Source organism: Phyllobates terribilis, unplaced genomic scaffold (genome assembly GCF_046119375.1).
Source record: "Phyllobates terribilis strain yellow unplaced genomic scaffold, ASM4611937v1 Scaffold_11__3_contigs__length_659146591, whole genome shotgun sequence".
Lineage (NCBI taxonomy): Eukaryota > Metazoa > Chordata > Amphibia > Anura > Dendrobatidae > Phyllobates > Phyllobates terribilis.
In genome coordinates this window covers 164,244,149-164,265,444 of record NW_027362771.1, presented here as the reverse complement: position 1 = coordinate 164,265,444, position 21,296 = coordinate 164,244,149, and the positions used below count along the sequence as shown (strand labels likewise).

At 43.0% G+C, this 21,296-nt stretch overlaps 1 protein-coding gene across 2 annotated transcripts in view; it reads right to left on the bottom strand.

Annotated features, from left to right (window-relative positions):
* Positions 1 to 21,296, bottom strand: part of MYRFL (myelin regulatory factor like) — a 257,278-nt gene that overhangs the window by 31,334 nt on the left and 204,648 nt on the right. For both annotated transcript variants that reach the window (XM_073651778.1, XM_073651777.1), the window contains one exon: positions 12,527 to 12,635. In XM_073651778.1, coding sequence (XP_073507879.1) covers positions 12,527 to 12,635 — 109 coding nt within the window. The remainder of the gene's footprint in view (positions 1 to 12,526; positions 12,636 to 21,296) is intronic.

Below are 21,296 nucleotides of genomic sequence, written 5' to 3'. Positions count from 1 at the left end.
TTTCTCAAAGAAGCGGTGATGTTGTGTGCGACATGCTGGTGGAGCGCAGGCACACCTTTCTTTGAGAAGTAGTGCCGACTGGGCATCTGGTACTGGGGCACTGCGACGGACATAAGGTCTCGAAAATCCTCTGTGTCCACCAGGCGGAAAGGCAGCATTTCTGTAGCCAAGAGCTTGCAGATGGTGAAATTCAACCTCTTAGCTTTCTCATGGCTAGGAGGAAATGGTCTTTTACTTGTCCACATCTGAGGGACCGAGGGCTGGCTATTGTGCTTAGATGGGGTTGATAAGGGTGTCCCCGGCAAACTGCCGGTCTGTGAGGAAGATGCAGGCGGACATGTTAGGTTGCCTTCATCCAAAGGTGGTGCTATCGATGTCGGACAGCGCTCAACACCAGCTGGTGTTACCACCTCCAAAGAAAATGATGACTTGCCAATCACGCTGGCTGTTGCGGGTAAAGAGGTGGCAGGTCTGCGCCCCAAAACAGGTGAGACTGCTGTCCCCCCAGTCACAGAGGATGAAGAGGCCGCGGATGCACAAGATATGGCAGACGGTGGTTGGCCCGGCCGGCTAGGCCGCATTGTAGCACACTGAGCTTCCCACTCCAACTTATGCTTCATGTCCATGTGCCGGTTCATGCATGAAGTACTCAAACTATGTATTTTTTGGCCTCTACTTAGCTTTTGCTGACAAATGTTACAGATAACACGAGTTGGGTCATCTTTATCGATCTGAAAAAATGCCCAGGCTATGCAAGGCTTAGCACCCATGCGACCTGAAGAGCCACCACGACTTGTGGTGAGAGGCAGAGTTGTGTTTGAGGATGCAGTTGTTGACGTGCTTCCAGTACTACGTCTCTGTCCAGGAAGGCGCAACCTGACCTCGTCGTCACTAGCATCTTCCTCCACCTCCTCTGCTGACCTCATCTCTTGGCTGACTGTGGGTTGACAGTAAGTGGGATCTCCAACCTCATCATCATCACCCTGTGCGTTATCACACCCGTCGTCCTCAGAGCCAACCTGTTCCTGCCCTGACAAAAAACTAAAGTTGTCGCTCCAATCAGGTATTTGAGTCTTATCATCGTCTTCCTCATTGTCTCCACCAACAGGAGTTACAGTTTGGGAATGAGGGTCTACATTATGGTCAGAACCTTCTGCGTCTGGTCCTGGATCCGACTCATAAAGATTCTGGGCATCAGTGCAGATCATTTCCTCGCCTGGATTCACAGAAGCGCTGGAGTCGACCTCTGATTCGCAGGCTATAGTATGAGTAAACAGCTCTGCAGACTCAACCATCTGTTCTACCTCATACTCAGACGGGCAGCTGGAGATTTGGGAGCTGTGAGGAAGCAAGTGCGATTGGGGTGACACCTTTGAGGACTGGAGTATTTGTGATGTTGAAGTTGATGTGGAGGAGAGCCCACTTAAAGGAGCACTTGATATCCGTTGAAGCACCTGCTGTTTTTGTGCCTCATCTGGAATTTGTAGCGATTGGCGTGGCCGTAAGAAAGGGATCTTATCACATTGTCCGCTAAAAGAAGTAGACATTTTAGTTTGGCTGGAAGATGGTCTTTCTTCTGCAGATGTTACTGTTGCTTTAACACCTACCCCACGGACACAACCTTTTTTCCCCTTCCCAACACGCCTATTCCCCTTTCCACCAGCAGCAGGCCTTTTTCCACTCATTTTGGTGGTTAACTAATTCACAACTCTGGAGTTGTTTGCACAAAAAAACAATGGATGGGAACCGAGCAGAGCTGAGTGGCCAAACTGTGGTATTAGGCCAAAACTATTGGCTGGGTTAGATGCAGAAAAAAATTATATTCGATTTGCAACCTGATGGAGGTCAGTATAGATGGACTAATAGAACAAGTCCCACACACAGCTAGAAGCCCAAATATTTTTTCAGAGGTAGATGCAGAAAAAATTTTTATTCAGTTTGCAACCTGATGGAGGTCTGTATAGATGGATTAATAGAACAAGTCCCACACACAGCTACAAGCCCAATATTTTTTCAGAGGTAGATGCAGAAAAAATATATATTCAGTTTGCAACCTGATGGAGATCAGTATAGATGGACTAATAGAGAAAGTCCCACACACTGCTAGAAGGCCAAATATTTTTTCAGAGCTAGATGCAGACAAAAAATTATTTTGAATTTGCAACCTGATGGAGGTCAGTATAGGTGGACTAATAGAACAAGTCCCACACACTGCTAGAAGGCCAAATATTTTTTCAGAGCTAGATGCAGAAAAAAATTATAATCAGTTTGCAACCTGATGGAGGTCTGTATAGATGGATTAATAGAACAAGTCCCACACACAGCTAGAAGCCCAAATATTTTTTCAGAGGTAGATGCAGATAAAAATTATTTTTAATTTGCAACCTGATGGAGGTCAGTATAGATGGACTAATAGAGAAAGTCCCACACACTGCTAGAAGCCCAATATTTTTTCAGAGGTAGATGCAGATAAAAATTATTTTTAATTTGCAACCTGATGGAGGTCAGTATAGATGGACTAATAGAGAAAGTCCCACACACTGCTAGAAGGCCAAATATTTTTTCAGAGCTAGATGCAGATAAAAATTATTTTTAATTTGCAACCTGATGGAGGTCAGTATAGATGGACTAATAGAGAAAGTCCCACACACTGCTAGAAGGCCAAATATTTTTTCAGAGCTAGACACAGGTGGTATATCTTGCAACACAGATAGGCTACTCCACTGACTAACACACTCTGCAATAGGCCAAAAAGGATTAACTTTGCTAGATTCAGCCAAATGCTGTGAAAAAAACTTGCACAGCACTGGCACAGACCTGCCTGGCAAAAACTGATAGGAACTGATGTAACCTAGTCCTGAAAAGGACTCCAATTACAATTAGTCTTTACTCCCACAATCTATCTATTTAAGAGCACAGACCTGCCTGATAAAAGTCGTAGGAAATGCTGTAACCTAGTCCTTAAAAGGACTGCAATCACAACTATTCCCTACTCCCAAGCTATCTGTAGATTTGTGCGAAAATTGGCTTGAAATTAACAAGGTATAGCGCACACAGCAACAGCGGTGCCGTCTAACATGCAGCTGCAGCAGTGAGAAAATGGTGGCGACGGGGAAAATGGCTTGGTCTTATAGGGCAAGGACATGTGACATACACTGCCAATGACACATGCCCTTGCTTGTGTGAAAAAAAGCACTTCGCTCCGTGTGTGCGCTGCTGATAGGCTGACAGATTGCACCTCCCCACTGTAAATGCGGAAAAGAGAAAAAAAAAATGGAGATCTTCATTGTTCCTGCAGAGATCCATCCCCTGCCCCTCCCCCCACCCCGCTGTACACTCAAACTGCGTATTAACATTAATTTTCATCATTACTGAGAAAAAATCCAGTTATGATTTTGGTGCACGAACAGTTATCGAACATAACCTCGAACAGCCGAATTTTTCTCAAATTGTTCGTGTTCGCCGAACGGCTCGAACACCGCCCCAAACAGCTCGAATTTGAGATTGGCGAACAGTTCGAGTAGAACAACGCTCATCTCTAGTCCCCACCTGCAGAACCACTCCTTTATTGAGTGTGTCTTGATAATTGCCAATAATTTCCATCTATTGTCTATTCCATTTGCACAACAGCATGTGAAATTGATTGTCAATCAGTGTTGCTTCCTAAGTGGACAGTTTGATTTCACAGAAATTTGATTTACTTGGAGTTATATTCTGTTGTTTAAGTGTTCCCTTTATTTTTTGAGCAGTGAATATATATACTGTATATACAGTACAGACCAAAAGTTTGGACACACCTTCTCATTTAAAGATTTTTCTGTATTTTCATGACTATGAAAATTGTACATTCACACTGAAGGCATCAAATCTATGAATTAACACATGTGGAATTATATACTTAACAAAAAAGTGTGACACAACTGAAAATATGTCATATTCTAGGTTCTTCAAAGTAGCCACCTTTTGCTTTGATGACTGCTTTGCACACTCTTGGCATTCTCTTGAAGAGCTTCAAGAGGTAGTCACTGGAAATGGTTTTCACTTCACAGGTGTGCCCTGTCAGGTTTAATAAGTGGGATTTCTTGCCTTATCAATGGGGTTGGGACCATCAGTTGTGTTGTGCAGAAGTCTGGTGGATACACAGCTGATAGTCCTACTGAATAGACTGTTAGAATTTGTATTATGGCAAGAAAAAAGCAGCTAAGTAAACAAAAACGAGTGCCCATCATTACTTTAAGAAATGAAGGTCAGTCAGTGCGAAAAATTGGGAAAACTTTGAAAGTGTCCCCAAGTGCAGTTTCAAAAACCATCAAGCGCTACAAAGAAACTGGCTCACATGAGGACCGCCCCAGGAAAGGAAGACCAAGCATCACCTCTGCTTCTGAGGATAAGTTTATCCGAGTCACCAGCCTCAGAAATCGCAGGTTAACAGCAGCTCAGATTAGAGACCAGGTCAAAGCCACACAGAGTTCTAGCAGCAGACACATCTCTACAACAACTGTTAAGAGGAGACTTTGTGCAGCAGGCCTTCATGGTAAAATAGCTGCTAGGAAACCACTGCTAAGGACAGGCAACAAGCAGAAGAGACATGTTTGGGCTAAAGAACACAAGGGATGGACATTAGACCAGTGGAAATCTGTGCTTTGGTCTGATGAGTCCAAATTTGAGATCTTTGGTTCCAACCACCGTGTCTTTGTGCGACGCAGAAAAGGTGAACGGATGGACTCTACATACCTGGTTCCCACCGTGAAGCATGGAGGAGGAGGTGTGATGGTGTGGGGGTGCTTTGCTGGTGATACTGTTGGGGATTTATTCAAAATTGAAGACATACTGAACGAGCATGGCTATCACAGCATCTTGCAGCGGCATGCTATTCCATCCGGTTTGCGTTTAGTTGGACCATCATTTAGTTTTCAACAGGACAATGACCCCAAACACACCTCCAGGCTGTGTAAGGGCTATTTGACCAAGAGGGAGAGTGATGGGGTGCTACGCCAGATGACCTGGCCTCCACAGTCACCAGACCTGAACCCACTCGCAGAGTGAAGGCAAAAGGGCCAACAAGTGCTAAGCATCTCTGGGAACTCCTTCAAGATTGTTGGAAGACCATTTTCGGTGACTACCTCTTGAAGCTCATCAAGAGAATGCCAAGAGTGTGCAAAGCAGTCATCAAAGCAAAAGATGGCTATTATGAAGAACGTAGAATATAAGACATATTTTCAGTTGTTTCACACTTTTTTGTTAAGTATATAATTCCACATGTGTTAATTCATAGTTTTGATGCCTTCAGTGTGAATGTACAATTTTCATAGTCATGAAAATACAAAAAAATCTTCAAATGAGAAGGTGTGTCCAAACTTTTGGTCTTTACTGTATGTACATAAACTTATCTTGCTGAAAGCAAACATATAATTTTATTTCCAAAATAAGTAAACTTTTTAGTACGCCCCGACACCTTCCTCAGGCAGCCTCACTCATAAAATGGATTTATTAGTAAAGTCTACAAAGACAAATTGTTTTCATGTGCCGTAATTTTTGGCTCTAAAAATGCTATTCACACCAGCAAAATCTATAGATATCACCTTGGATGCAAGTAGTATTTCCAGTTACAGAATAACAATACACTCTCAGTCTATAGACTGGATTGTAGATTTGAAAGGTAGGCATTACATAAACCTTGTAAAGTTTTATTTAGGAAGCAAATATATGTCCTCATTAGAAAAGTGGTCAGAATTCTTGAAGGTTGTGTAATTTGCTTGTTCTATAGCCGTATTGCTTTGAGTGTAATGCAGCCAAGTTCAATTTTACAGCTACACCACACATCAAAGTACCGCTTTGTAATGTACAGGAGTATATGACTATACATGAAATATTGTACAGAGACAACGAGCGCTGCTGCTGCTGTATAAACACATTTCCATATTATTACCTAATTGCTCAATGGCCTGTACTGATTCTCCCTGAACAGAAGATTAATTATATTTATGTAACTATGGAAATGTCATCTATGCAGCACAAACTGTTTGGCTGTATGCAGCACTTTATTTTTCTAGGCCGATTTGATGTCTTGCACATTGTATGCCGATCATGAAAATTGCACAAACTGGTAAAATGTGCTTCTACATTTGTTATTAGAATAATGTATTCAAATGCAGAAAACTGACACCAATTCTTTTTACATTATAGCAATCTAGTACACTGCAGATGCATTTCGCTCACAGAGCATTTCCTAGATTGGATACAATTTTAGCCACTTCTAAACTGAGAGTAGGATTAAGGCTATGTGCCCACGATGCAGAAATGCTCCAGATTTCTTCCTGAGCGTTTCTGCATCTCCCTGGCAGAAAAAACGCATGCGGATTGTACATGTGGATTGTTCATGCGTTTTCCTGCCAGGGACAAGCGGATATTAAGCGTTCTTCACTTGCATTTCTGCATGCGGGTTGACAAGCGCTTTCCAAGCGATTTTAGCATCACTTGGAAAGTGCTTGACAACTTGGTCACACTATATAAATCCACGCATGGATTTATATACTGTGACCTTAAAGAATGTTTAAAAATAAAAAATAAATATATACTTACCTTCCGATGGCCCCCGAAGTCTTACTTCGCTCTGTCCTGGCTGCCGGCAGATCGCGGTACACTGAATGACCTGCCGACGTCAGCATCGCGTGACCCGCCACATGACTATGATGTCAGCGCAGGTCCTTCAGTCCACCGCGATCTGCCGGCATGGGAGGACGAGTGCACCGGGGGCCGTCAGAAGGTAAACATAACATATATTTTTTATTTTATTATTTTTTTCACAGGTTCTATGGTACCCGGGTCCGGAGGAGAGTCTCCGCTCCCCCAGACCCGGGTACCATCCGCACATTGGAACGCATGGAATGCGCATCTACATATACAGTGATGCGGATTACATGCGTTCCAATGCAAGTCAATGGCAGCGAAAACGCAGCACTTCCGCAAAATAATTGATAGTGCTGCGTTTTTTTTCTGCAATGATAATCCGCAGCGGAAATTTCCGCAGCATGTGCACAGCACACGCGGATTATCATTGGGGAACATGGCAGGCCTTCTACCATGCGTTTTTTAAGCGTTTCTGCAGCGTTTTTGCCGCTGCGGAAACGCTTAAAAAACGCATCGTGGGCACACAGCCTTAGGATTACACAAATTTTAGACTGTGGACGGAAGCAATTCCTTGACAGCAAATATTTTGTAATGGTGAGAATCCAAATAAAGATATATCAGAAACAGCTAAAACATAAAGCATATTAGAAGCTTGGAAATAATACAGAATGTACAGGGTTGGCCATTTATATGGATACACCTAAATTAAATGGGAATGGTTGATGATATCAACTTCCTGTTTGTGGCACATTAGTATTTGGGAGGGGGAAAACTTTTTCAGATGGGTGGTGACCGTGGCGGCCATTTTGAAGTCGGCCATTTTGGATCCAACTTTATTTTTTTCAATGGGAAGAGGGTCATGTGACACATCAAGCTTATTGAGAATTTCATAAGAAAAACAATGGTGTGCTTGGTTTTAACATAACTTTATTTTTTCATGAGTTTTTTAAAAGTTTATGACCACTTATAAAATGTGTTCAAAGTGCTGCCCATTGTGTTGGATTGTCAATGCAACCCTCCTCTCCCACTCTTGACACACTGATAGCAACACCGCAGAAGAAATGCTAGCACAGGCTTCCAGTATCCGTTGTTTCAGATACTGCACATCTGTGTGTATATGTGTATATATGTACAGTGGTATGAAAAAGTGTTTGCCCCCTTCCTGATTTCTTCTTCTTTTGCATGTTTGTCACACTTAAATGTTTCAGATCACGAAATAAATTTAAATATTAGACAAAGATAAAACAAGTAAACACAAAATGCACTTTTTAAATGAAGGTCTTTATTATTAAGGGAAAAATAAATCCAAACCTTTCAGGGCCCTGTATGACAAAGTGATTCCCCCCTCCCTTAAAACGTAAATGAACTGTGGTTTATCACATCTTTGGGAAGTTGAGTTCAATTTCCCTAGCCACACACAGACCTGATTACTGCCACACCTGTTCCCAATCAAGAAATCACTTAAATAGGACCTGCCTGACAAAGTGAAATAGATCAAAAGATCCTCAAAAACTAGACATCATGCGGTAATCCAAAGAAATTCAGGAACGAATGAGAAACAAATTAATTGAGATCTATCAGTCTGGGAAAGTTAATAAAGTCATTTCTACAGCTTTGGGACTCCAGCGAACCACAGTAAGAGTCATTATTCACAAATGGCAAAAACCTGCAACAGTTGTGAACCTTCCCAAGAGTGGCCGGCCGACCAAAATTACCCCAAGAGCACAGCGACAACTCATCCAAGAGGTCACAAAAGACCCCACAACAACATCCAAACAAATGCAGGCCTCACTTGCCTCAGTTAAGGTCAGTGTTCATGACTCCACCATAAGAAAGAGACTGGGCAAAAATGGCATGCATGGCAGAGTTCCAAGACAAAAACCACAGCCGAGCAAAAAGAACATAAAGGCTCATCTCAGTTTTGCCAGAAAACATCTTGATGATCGACAAGCCTTTTGGGAGAATACTCTGAGGACTGACGAGACAAAAGTTGAACTTTTTGAAAGATGTATATCCCACTACATCTGGCGTAGACGCAACAAAGCATTTTAGAAAAGGAACACCATACCAACAGTAAAATATGGTGGTAGTTGTGTGATTGTCTGGGGCTGTTTTGCTGCTTCAGGACCTGGAAGACTTGCTGTGGTAAATGGAACCAAAAAGTCCTGAAGGAGAATCTCCGGCCATCTGTTCGTGACCTCAAGCTGAAGCGCACTTGAGTTATGCAGCAGGACAATGATCCAAAACACAACAGCAAGTCCACCTCTGAATGGCTTAAGAAAAACAAAATTAAGACTTTGGAGTGGCCTAGTCTAAGTCCTGACCTTAATCCGATTGAGATGCTGTGGCATGACTTTAAAAAGGTGGTTCATGCCTGGAAACCCTCCAGTGTGGCTGAATTACAACAATTTTGCAAAGATGAGTGGGCCAAAATTCCTCCAGAATGTTGTAAAAGACTCATTGCCAGTTATCGCAAATGCTTGATTGCAGTTGTTGCTGCTAAGGGTAGACCAACCAGTTATTAGGTTTAGGGGGTAATCACTTTTTCACCCAGGGCCCTGTAGGTTTGGATTTCTTTTTCCCTTAATAATAAAGACCTTCATTTAAAAACTGCATTTTGTGTTTACTTGTGTTAATCATGGGTTGTCCACAGTTTGGACCATGGATTAACTTCAGCTGTCACGTGTCCCCACTGGAAGAAAAGGCTCAGAGACTGGTGGAGGGAATAAGTCTTCATTTCTTTTTAGGGTTTTATTTTGGGGGTTTTGGTGCAAAAGCAAAGTATTGGACAACCTCTTTATAGTAGCTTCACTATGTGCATAAAACTTTTACCACTGCATTTGCATATTCTAGTATATATATACATCATACAGAGAAATGCTGGGAGAACACATATCATGACCTCCCATCATGCTTTTTAACCCCATGAAACTGTTGGAGGCCGGTGTTATGGGGTTCAATGGAATCAGCTGGAATGCACTGTGGATGAGATGTTTACCATTTTTTGTGCTGGAGCAAATTATTGGAATATACTATGAATCTTTCAATACAAGGTTCAAGCACAAAAGGAAAGTGTTATGCTCACGCCCGCACTGACTGGCGTGAGCGTGGTTAGTGGTCCCACTGGGCCACGAACCGAGGAGTGCCTGGAAGGGCGTGACTAGGGGCCTCGCCAGATCTGACCACGAACACAAGGCGGCTTAATTGACTCCATGGTCCGAGGAGGGACGTGGGAGGTGGCCCAGGTGCTACTCCAGGTCAGACCCCGGTCACAGCTGTTGACCCACACCGGGAAATGCAGGAAGAGGCAGGCACAGCTGGTATGCAGACAGGTGGGTACTGGCAGGCACGGCTGGTATGCAGACAGGTGGGTACCGGCAGGCATGGCTGGTATGCAGACAGGTGGGTACTGGCAGGCATGGCAGGTATGCAGACAGGTGGGTACTGGCAGGCACGGCAGGTATGCAGACAGGCCGATACTGGCAGGTAGGAAAGCAGGCTGAATAGGGACCAGTACAGACTGGGACACAGGAACAGAGTCGCAGGTGTGGTGGACAAGCAGAGCAGAGCCGCAGGCGCGGAGGACAAGCAGAGCGGAACCGCAGGCGAGGAGGACAAGCGGAGCAGAGCAGAACCGCAGGCGCGGAGGACAAGCGGAGCAGAGCAGAGCAAAACCGCAGGCGTGGAGGACAAGCGGAGCAGAGCAGAGCAGAACCGCAGGCGCGGATGACAAGCGGAGCAGAGCAGAACCGCAGGCGCGGAGAACAAGCGGAGCAGAGCAGAACCGCAGGCGCGGAGGACAAGCGGAGCAGAGCAGAACCACAGCGGAGCAGAGCAGAACCACAGGCGCGGAGGACAAGCGGAGCAGAGCAGAGAAAAACCACAGGCACGGAGGACAAGCGGAGCAGAGCAGAACCACAGGCGCAGAGGACAAGCAGAGCAGAGCAGAACCACAGGCGCGGAGGACAAGCGGAGCAGAGCAGAGCGGAACTGCAGGCGTGGAGGACAAGCGGAGCAGAGCAGAGCAGAACCACAGGTGCGGAGGACAAGGGGAGCAGAGCAGAGCAGATCTGCAGGCGTGGAGGACAAGCGGAGCAGAACAGAGCAGAACCACAGGCGCGGAGGACAAGTGGAGCAGAGCAGAGTGGAACTGCAGGCGCGGAGGACAAGCGGAGCAGAGTAGAGCAGAAAAGCAGGCGCGGAGGACAAGCAGAGCAGAGTGGAACCGCAGGTGCGGAGGACAAGCGGAGCAGAGCTGAGCGGAACCACAGGTGCTGAGGACAAGAGGAGCAGAGCAGAACCGCAGGTGCAGGCAGACAGGACAGGGCTCTGTTCACATGAAACAGACTGAGAAACACAGGAAGATAGCTAGAACACAGGAGGTAGATACGGAGGCAGGGAAACGGGACAAGCAGAACCAGATACACACAAGGTACTTGCAATGAAGTAGCGAGTGGACACAAAACTCACAAACAGAAGTACAGAGACAACGAGTTGGAGTTAGGTGCAGGTTCAGACTCTGCAGGAAAAGGAAAGGATCGGACATAGAGACAAACAGGTAACGGACTAGGACACAGTTCAGACAGGAACTGAACCTGGAACAAGATACAGGAACGAGCCTGGGTACTCAGCCCCCAAGGTGGCGGAAACAGACTAGAAGTCTCAGATGCAGGTAACGGGCCTGGGTACTCTGCCCCCAGGGTGGCGGAAACAGACAAGATACAGGACAGGATCTGGCAACTCAGTTGCTCAGGCACCTCCTACTGGGTGGAGGGGGTTTAAGTATCCAGTGACTCACAGCAATAGGCTGGGGACACATTAGGACTGCGCACACTGTAACTTTAAGAATCAGGAAGTAACAGGGCCGACGCCCTAAGCAATCAGACAAGAGACATGCACACAGCAAGTAATGGAGCAAAGCGTGCAGCCTGGACTGATAGGTAAGTTGGCGGTCTTGCATGGTGGGAGATGGTAAACCATGCCAGCACGCCGCCAGGGATGTTACAGAAAGTTAATTGCAAAATACGCTGCTGAGGGTAGATTGCATTCCCTTGCTGTCTAGGGTCCTCCCCCTCCCTTGCTTTTTCATGTATGTACATATGACTTTTTTTCAAGGTGTGTTTGGTATTGACATTACTGCTCTAAAATTGGGTCAAAATTACACACCTATACAGCAATTGGAAAAACATTAAAACAGATGGAGTGAATTACATTAAAAGGAACCTGTCACCTCAAGAAACACAATTTGCCTACAGATATAGTGATAATCTGCAGGTAAAGAACATTTAAATCATGTCTGGCTGCCCTACTGTATCAAGTAGAAAATAAAGCTTATTTTCCCGATAGTCGCTCACTTCCAGTCATCGAGGTGGTGCAGGGAGCGATTATGGTCATCTATCACTATGCAGTGAGCATGCTGTAATCACTGTTCTGTGCACACATACTGCTATCTACCTGAAAATTACCCTTATATCTGCACTTAAATAGAATTTTTCGAGGGGGCAGGTTCCTTTTAATTATCTTGTGAGAATGGCACCTTTTCAGTAGTGGCATATATTAAGCAGCAAGTGAACAGTGTCTTGGTAAAGTTGTTGTGTTAGATACACCTCTTAATCAGATAACTGTACATTTCTCATTTTTCTCATTTGTAGTATTGCCCTATTGTGCGCTTCTCGATCAACCAGACCTCTGTACTGTAACTTTATGACAGATGGGAGAGGAAGGGGTAAGGCAGGATCCTATTACCCAACAGCTTGCATAATCCTTCATATTCATACCTAATTACCCCCAGAGCAAATGCCCCTCCTCCCAGCTACACGGCTACTCCCTGTACACCTTTTATCACAGAATGTTCTAATAAGGCATATGAAAACAGGTTTACATAAACCACTTATACCTGAGTTGACTCTGGAGAAACATCTCTCTTTTTCCTATTGTAAGTTCCTCGGTTGCAGATATTTCCTAGTGTCATCTTACACTGGTATATGATCAGTGGTTCTGTAGTGCTGGAAAACACAATAATTTTGCTATAAAAATTATATTTATACAAAAACGTACATTTAACTCATTCTTTCTATTAGCCAATTAGATAACAATTAGAAAATCCCACTTTTATAGCTGTGCCCTTCTTTTCATAGAATTGATCATGATACAAATAGTTTGACAGCCAACAGGCCCTCTGTGATGACACAGCTTAATTATCTACATGTCTAAATTTAGTAGGCCAGGAGAAATACACTATTATATTTATGCTGACTTTTGAATTTATGTGTTTTTCTTTGGTTGGGCAAGAAGGACAGACTATTATTTGTATAAGCCTGAATGTTAACACTTTTGAGTTGATATTTACTGCAACTTATTGTCTGTTATCGCTGGAGGACAAGGACTGAGGGTCATGGAACAATGATGTTTGGTAATATGCTGATTACATATTGAACCAGGCCAACTAGTTTGTTGATCTGCAGAGCAACAGAAGACAAACTATGCAAATTGATTAAATGCTCAAACAATAAGACATGAGCCCCTGCTACTTCTCCCCCTGCCCTGTGAATGATGAGAAATACCTTTACAAACTCACAGCCAAGAGAGACTCCTCAGATTCAGAGTGAATTGCAGGAACAGCAGCTAGGACACATGGCTCCATTCAGAGGGACACAGATTTGGATTCTACAGGATGCCAGCCTAAGGGACCATGGTCCTGGCTGGAGGAATACAGATCTGCTCCATTGACTATCACAGAACCCATGAATACATTTGGGGAAACCAGGTTAGGACAATCAGGTCACCTGGTCTCATGGAGATGTTTGGAGGTAGCCAGTTTGAGACCCACCGGTCACCAGGAACCCATAGATACGCTCAGAGAAAGCTAGGTTTGGACCCACCAGTCACCTGGTTCCATTGATATGTTCGGAGAGGCCAGGTTGGGATATTCGGGTCTAATGGTCAAGTACCTCAAAGGACTGTCAGCTTCCTAAGCTTGCTGCTACCTCCTCTCTGTGGTTGTACACCCAAAACGGGGTGCCACTGGTTGAGGTAGTTGGCCCTGGAAGTCCCAAAGTCGCAGCTGCTCTATTCCCGGAGGGTCAGCGGAAGGGCGAGACTGTGTAATTTTGTACCATCTTTGGTATTTGCTGTAACTGTTCTATTTGTTTATTGTCTGTTTGGTGGTTTAATAAAATATTGTCACACTGTTTTACCCTCACCCTGTGTTGTCTGAGTAACATTATGCCAACAGGAGACCCCCGTGTCTCCACACCCTCTATGACTAAATATACATTTCTACTGCATTTAGATGGCCATCTATGGGGTGCTGTCTATGCTATATGGTTGCTTTTCTTCAGAGAGGCCTCTTATCCAGAAGCACAAAGAGGGCTCGTGCCCTAGTGACTGATACATAGGATCTGTAAATTAAATTTCTGTAATGTTAAATATGCACATAACAATATTATTACAAATAAAATACCAGTAATTGCATCCAAAACAAGTTTATAATATCAAAACTTTAGTTGGATGGTTTTTCCAAGCCTTGGGTATTGATTGGTTGAGGTCCAATACCCAGCAGTCCCAACAATCAGCTGTTTTCAGCACCCACCCCAGCCAGATATACACAGGGTACAGAGTCGGAAAACCACAGCTCTGCAAATGGTGTAGTGGTTGTTCTTGGGTACTGAAAATGAGCTCCTATTGAAGTAAAAAGGAGCCGACCTGAGAATGAGAATAGTCAGTACACAATGTACTGAGCCATGCTGTTCCGGCTTTGAACACTGTGCGCTTCCAGCCGCAGGCTTGAGCCGCAAACAGCTGATCAGTGAGGGTGCTGGCCCCCGTCTTATTTGAAATTGATGACCTGACGTAAGGATAGCATAGAAAATTGGGAAGGTGGCACTCTCATGAATTGTATTCTAATTTTTGTGGGTGCTAGTTCACATGGAGCCAACCACTATGCTCCAATTCACATATCACAAAAAAGTGGCGCTCCGTAGTGTAGATGTCTTGGGTAATTGCAGTAACTCTGAGAGTATGTAGAACTGCTCACCTTAGCGAGATAGGCTTAGAACAGGCACAACGCTGTCTGAGAATTTGTAAGGAGTCGACCAGCTGCTGTTCCTATTTGTGACAGTTCTGCACAATGGCAACGCCAAGGAGTAATGCAGGGTGTAGAAGAAAACCAAGAAACCACTGGGTGGATATCAGCATATGGCTTGATGAAGGCACTTGTACGGTTCTGAAATGCATAGCCTCAATACAATGACCGTACCTCTACCCATAATCTGTCATTTTTCCAGCAGTGCCCAGTGGTTCCTTGTTTTTTTTCTATACCCTACATTACCAATCCACATATAGCTGGAAGAAAGGAGGAACTGCACACCAAATTGCACTACTTTGATGCTTCAGACCCAGTTTATTAAATATCTCGCCAAATATTCACACCACAATAAGTACAAGAGTAGATAGAAACGTTTCATGTACCTACGTGGTGTGAATATTGGACATGAGACATTAAATAAACTGTGTTTGAGGCATCAAACAAGTGACATTTGGTGTGCACTCCTCCTCTCCTTTCTTACTGCTGTGCTAAAAATCGATTATCAATATATCAGTCCTGGAAGATCTCTCAAAAAGTGCTAGTAGTAGTGAAGAAATGCACAACATCCCTACATGATATCCATAGTACATTTGGTGCCTTAGTAAAATCAGGATTTGAAATTTAAAAAATACTTGATCTATTTAATACTTGTTTTTTATTTCATAGATTTTCATTGTCAGGGACAAACTATTAAAAAATGTATTAATGCAGTCAGTCTACAACGAAATATTAATTATTTTCCTTTCTTGTAGAAGTTTAGATTAACAATTTTAGACACAAACTTAGAAGTAGATAGCTTTAGTGGGGATATCTGATCATGCCTATTAGAGAGAAATCTAAAATTATCATCATTACATGCAGACTTACAAAACCTGGGTATAATAATGAGGCAATTCAAAACTGTGAAAAATATTAAAAATCATCAATATAAGATCTTAGCCTGAAAGCTACTCACAAAAAATAACTCCTCATTTCAGCTTCAAATGAACTAAGAAATAAATGAGCTTCAAATTAAAAGTTCAAATAATAATACCGACACTATAGTTTTACTTCCAATATTGTAACTAAAATTGCAAAAAAAAAAGAAAAAGAATGAAACTAATTAGGCACTTTGTGATAAGTAAAACTTTTGAAAAGTAATGATTTGCTAGAGTCTGGAAATTAAAGAAGCACTCCCATTAACTTTTGTTCCCTAAACCTGTGTAAATGAAGGTGTATTGTCAGTATAATAATATACTCACTGATCGCCATCTTCTCTAGTAACTCAGCGCTGTTCCTCTGAGACACATAACGATGATTTAGACTCTCTGGATCACACTGTGCGCCCTATGGCTTAGAAATAGCTTTCATAATGCAAGCATTTGGAGTGCCAAAACGAGGCTCCGTAGAGCACAGTGTGATCTGGAGAACCTGTATCGCCGTCACATGACTCAGAAGAGGACGGGAGCGGCACTGGATACCAGAGAAGACAGCAATCAGTGAGTATATTAACACACTGACATTACACTACACATACATTTGCACAGGTTAAGGGGAAAAAAATTGAGGGAGTGCTTCTTTAAGTTTTCTTTATTATAATTTATTTCTATAGCGCCAACATATTCCACCTCTATTCACAATTCAGAGGGGACTTGTATAGACAATATCAGACATTCCAGAGTAACACATAATTATACAATTTACAAGACGAGTGAGGACCCTGCTTACAAGCTTACAATATATGAGGAAATAGGGGAAACACAAAAGGTAAAAAGTGTTTCTCTTCCCGCCATCAATATAATAAATAGGGTATTCACATAATGCTGTATGAACTGGTTACCAGCCAGTATCGGTCTAAGTATAGATTGGAAGTGAGATTGAGTGAATAGTAGCTGTGGAAACAGATAAAAGGAGAACACCAAATATTGAGGAAAAGCTAGGAAAGGATAACAGGGAATAGTTAGATTAGTGAGGTAAATGGATAAGCCAGTCTACAGAAATGTGTTTTAGAACATGCTTAAAACTGTGGATACTGGAAATTAGCTGGGTCATCTGGGTTAGTGCATTCCAGAGAAATGGCACAGCATAAAAAAGTCCTGGAGACTGGATTGGGAGGTTCAGATTATAGAGGATGTTAGTCTTGGGTCATTAGTGTACCAGATAGGATAGGTAGGATGGTAGACAGAGCTAAGGGTGGAGATGTAGGGTAGTGCAGGACTGTCGAGAGCTTGGTGGATGGGAGTGATAAGCTTTTATTGACTGGCTCAAGGTGGAGGCATTGGTGTAGCGGCTGGACAGAAATATGATCTTGGCTGCTGCACTGATGATAGATTGGAGAGAGGAGAGTTTAGGGAAAGGGTGACCGATTAGTAGAGTTGCAATTGTTCAGACGAGAATGAATCTGAGCTACAGTAAGAAGTTTTGCAAAGTTAAAGGTAAGAAAAGGTTAATTTTTTTTATATATGTTTTTGAGGTGCATGTGACACGAGTAGTGAGTGACTAGATATAGGGAATGAAGGAAAGATCTGAGTCAAATATAATCCCAAAACAGCGAGCATGCTGCTTGGGAGTTATGGTAGAACCACCCACAGAAATGGCAATATTGGGTATAGACAGGTTAGGAGAGGGAGGAAACACAAGGAATTCAGTTTTGGAAAGATTCAGTTCTAGATACAGGGAGGACATAATGTTACTATTGTAATTTATATACTGTATAAATCTTTTTTTTTTATTTGGAAAGTGCACCATTTTTTAAAACAGAGAAACTTGCTAAAATCCATCTATAAAATCCACACAGTCAACGACGTGTTTCAGGCACTCAGTACTCTAAGCATAGCGGTCATAACCAAGGGCAAGGGCCTGAGATATGTGCACTGTCAGGCACTCATCTGAGCTCATGTAGATTAGAACAGTAATTTCTTTTATTAAAATCACCGTCATATAGCAAATATTTTTAAATGGAGTGGAAATCAAATTGCCGTTGGTGTATAATATGTCTGAGATGGAGAAATTAGAGGACAAATGTTGCACTATATCAGCAAAAGAAAATCAAAGAAGTTCAGCTCCCTTTGACAAATGAAGGTAAAGGTTTAGTAAAAGTTTAGTTTTTTAATACATTTGTCAAGTTAATGTGACTGTCTACAAACTACATTATGATTTTCATTGGTGCCTTTGCGTTCACCCTAAACATTTGTGCCCATAAAAATTGCTTTTTAGGCCTGGGAATGTGATGTGAAACAAGGTTGTGCTAATTCTTTCATTTGGATGAAATACAGTATGTAGCATTCGGAATCCTTCAATAGATCCTCATAGACACATGGAGTGGCGATAAAGAAAACTATTTGTCTCTCCATTATACAGTAAAGTAGTTTCCTCCCACGCAGCAGACTGAACATGGTAAGTGCGACATGCAGAGGAGAACTTATAATTCCTAGCAATCGTTCCGAGGAAGGGGTGAGCTGGCAGTTGGGTCAAGGGCTCTCCAGAGTGTTTTTCCACAGAGGCTTGTAAAGCTCAGATCAAAGCAAGGGATTGGGCTGTATTTGTCTCTATGCAGAAATGCACAAACAGCTGAAGTGGTGGGGATTTAAATGGGAAAACAAGTAGTTTACAGTGTGTCAAGGGAATCAAAAGTCAGAGTAACGGTACAATAAAAAGGGATTACAGCAAATGACAACACGAGCCAACATGCTGCGTTATTCAGTGGATTACAAGTGGCAATGTAAAAACCAGGTTCTATAAATCAATCCCACTTTAATAGTGAACACCATTATTTTAACAGTTCACATGTTCAGGTTAAATGCTATTAACAATGAAAATAGCCTAAAGTAGAAATGAAGCCTAAATAATAGTCTACAGTGCAAAGCAGCAGGTAAATGTGTGGTGGCCATGTTGTCAAACCTCAGAAGATTGAATAATACATACTTTAAGTATTACACTATATGACTTAAAATATATGGACACTTGATGTACTTGTAGAAGTGGTGGAGGTGATGGTCTGTTTCCTGCCACTCCAAGGGGTTGAATGTGTTTTATTGGGAAGGTATGTTTCTGAAGATAGAACCCCCTGGGGCTGCAATTTAGCCTAGATAGGGTTAACTGTAACAGCTGGCCCAGAGTGGGGAGGGGAAGTTGAGAGTTAGTATCAAGTTCAGGAAGTGTGAGTTGAGTTGAGAAGAGTAGTGAGAGGTGACAACAGCAGTCCCAGTTTTGAGGCTGCTAGGGACAACATGAGCCTAAAAATTCGGGCAGTGGATTGCCAAGGAACTCCTCTGTGCGAGTCCGCTTGTCGGCCTGAGAACCTCGAGATGGATATTGGGGCCCTTGGGCACACTCAGCCTGCTAAGCTGCAGGAAAAAATGGACTCAAACTCTCAGAGGCGGAGGATGATGGAATCCGGGTGCAATGCTAGTGATGGAGAAGAATTCCTAGTGCTAGGGAAGCTAGCAAGAAGGATACTCTACCCATACCGAGAACCAGTGCTGAAGTTGTGTCCGGTACCTGTGGGAAAGGCTGCAATCCATTGGGCCTTATCCTTTATGCCTGTTTGTAAAGACGGCAAGTTGTCAAGTAAAAGTTTGATTGTTTTTACTAATTCCGTGTCCCCTGGATTGATTGCTGCAAAATTTTCAGAAGAGGAAAGCCTGAAGCCAGTGGAGGCCTGTGGGCCAGAAGTATGTATGATGCACCCCACACACAGCAGCACACCGGGACGGGGACACATTTTGTCTGTAGGGTGCCAGAGCGAGCAGAGGCAGCAGTTTGCCCATGACTACTTCGCTCAGGCACCTTACATACACACCTATATGAGCAAACATATACGCTGCTAAAAGCTCCCATTGTGTATGTTAAGTGGAGGCTATGATGGATGCTTCTAGGGAATCTATTAGAACTATCCACCCATCACCGCCAACTGTTTATCTGGTCATTTGGTCATATTGATCTCTGAAAGGTAATGTCACCCACATCTTACACAATCTGTTGCTCCCTGCCAAAAAAAACCCACAACACAAAAAATTCCACCATTTTAATTAATTTGCAAAAAAAAACTTAAGTGCTCTGGGTGTGTCAAAGTATTAATTCCCCAAGCCTCTGCTTCCCTGGCTCCATTTACTGCCCAGTCCCATTTACCTCTGCTTAACTAACAGCTCTTTGGCTGCATAGTCAAGCCAGTAGTTAAAGGTATAGATAACATTATCTTTGAGAGAACAATATGACCATATAAAAAATTTCCTTTAACAGTTGTCATATGTCAGCCATGAAATTCCATGTTAAAAAGGTACCCTTTCAATAGATAATTTTTACTGGATCCTGCATTATGGAAAAGTATAGTCTACTTTGCTATCCCTCTCATTTTATTTTATTTTTTTCCACAGTAACTTAGTGTGGAACGATGGAAGCAAAAAATGCATTTGGCATTAGAGCCCTATTGACCACAGAGCGCCATTTCTGTCAGTGCTGCTATTCTGAGCGGGCAGCGTGACATTGTTGTGTCAGCAGGCACTGTTTGACTGTAACTCATCAACATTCTGCCAGGGCAGATGTCCGTGTTGATGGAATAGTAAAGATTGCAGCCAAAAAGCAGCAGCAAAATTTTTGGCTGATGTAGACAAAAGTAAAGACATGATTGTAGCTGTTGAAACAAATCTAAAATGCTATAACAATAGACTAGGAGACAAAAAGGCATACATATGGCTGATGCAAAACGCTGACATAATACATGGGTTAACCCTTGTTTAGCCTAAAATGAATTGTCACAATATCCAGAACTTTGGCTAACCAGACATCTTGAATAGAAAAATCATCATAGCACCACATTATGGGAGGTTTCACCATAGACCATGCCTTGACAAAGTGAGTTGCCATAGAGAATATCACAGGTTTGTCTCTTGAACGCCCTGAAAAACTATTCATTTTTCCAGGAAAACTAGATAAATGTCCAACTAAGTAATAGATGGATGGTTTGATCGTGTCTAGGGATGAGCGGACCTGTGGAAGTTTGGGTTTTGGTACCCAACCAAACTTTAGTCCAAAGTTCAGTTCGGGTACCGGAACTGTACCCGCATGAACCGGAACCAAATTGAAATCAATGGGGACCCAAACTTTGGAGCTGTAAAATCTCTCTCTCGCTCTCCCTCTCTCTCTTCCAGGAGAAGTCCATGTTCGGAGTTCAGCATCGGACACTAGGTGTCCAGTACGAACCCCAAACTTTACAATTCGGATTCGCTCATCTCTAACCGTGTCAAACTAAGAACCACTGATTCTTAGAAGGGCCCCGCTCTTGATCATTGAGGGGGGACTCTGGAAGTATGAAACCCAGCTGTATAATGCCAATATGCCCATATAGACAGGGGGTCTATGGTGATCTCATTTTGGTTTAATAGAAATACAGTCAGTCCAAGTATTATATCTGGAATACAGAAGCCCCAAAAAAGAACAAACTACAGCTAATTAAAACGATTTTTAGCAAAAGAAAATTTTGCCAGTATTTATCTCTGTCTATGTTAAACAGCCCATCTCGAATATCATTTGATAAACCCCATTGGTCATCATGGACCAACCCCATAAATTTGTCCTGCAACTAAATCCATTTAGTTGCTGT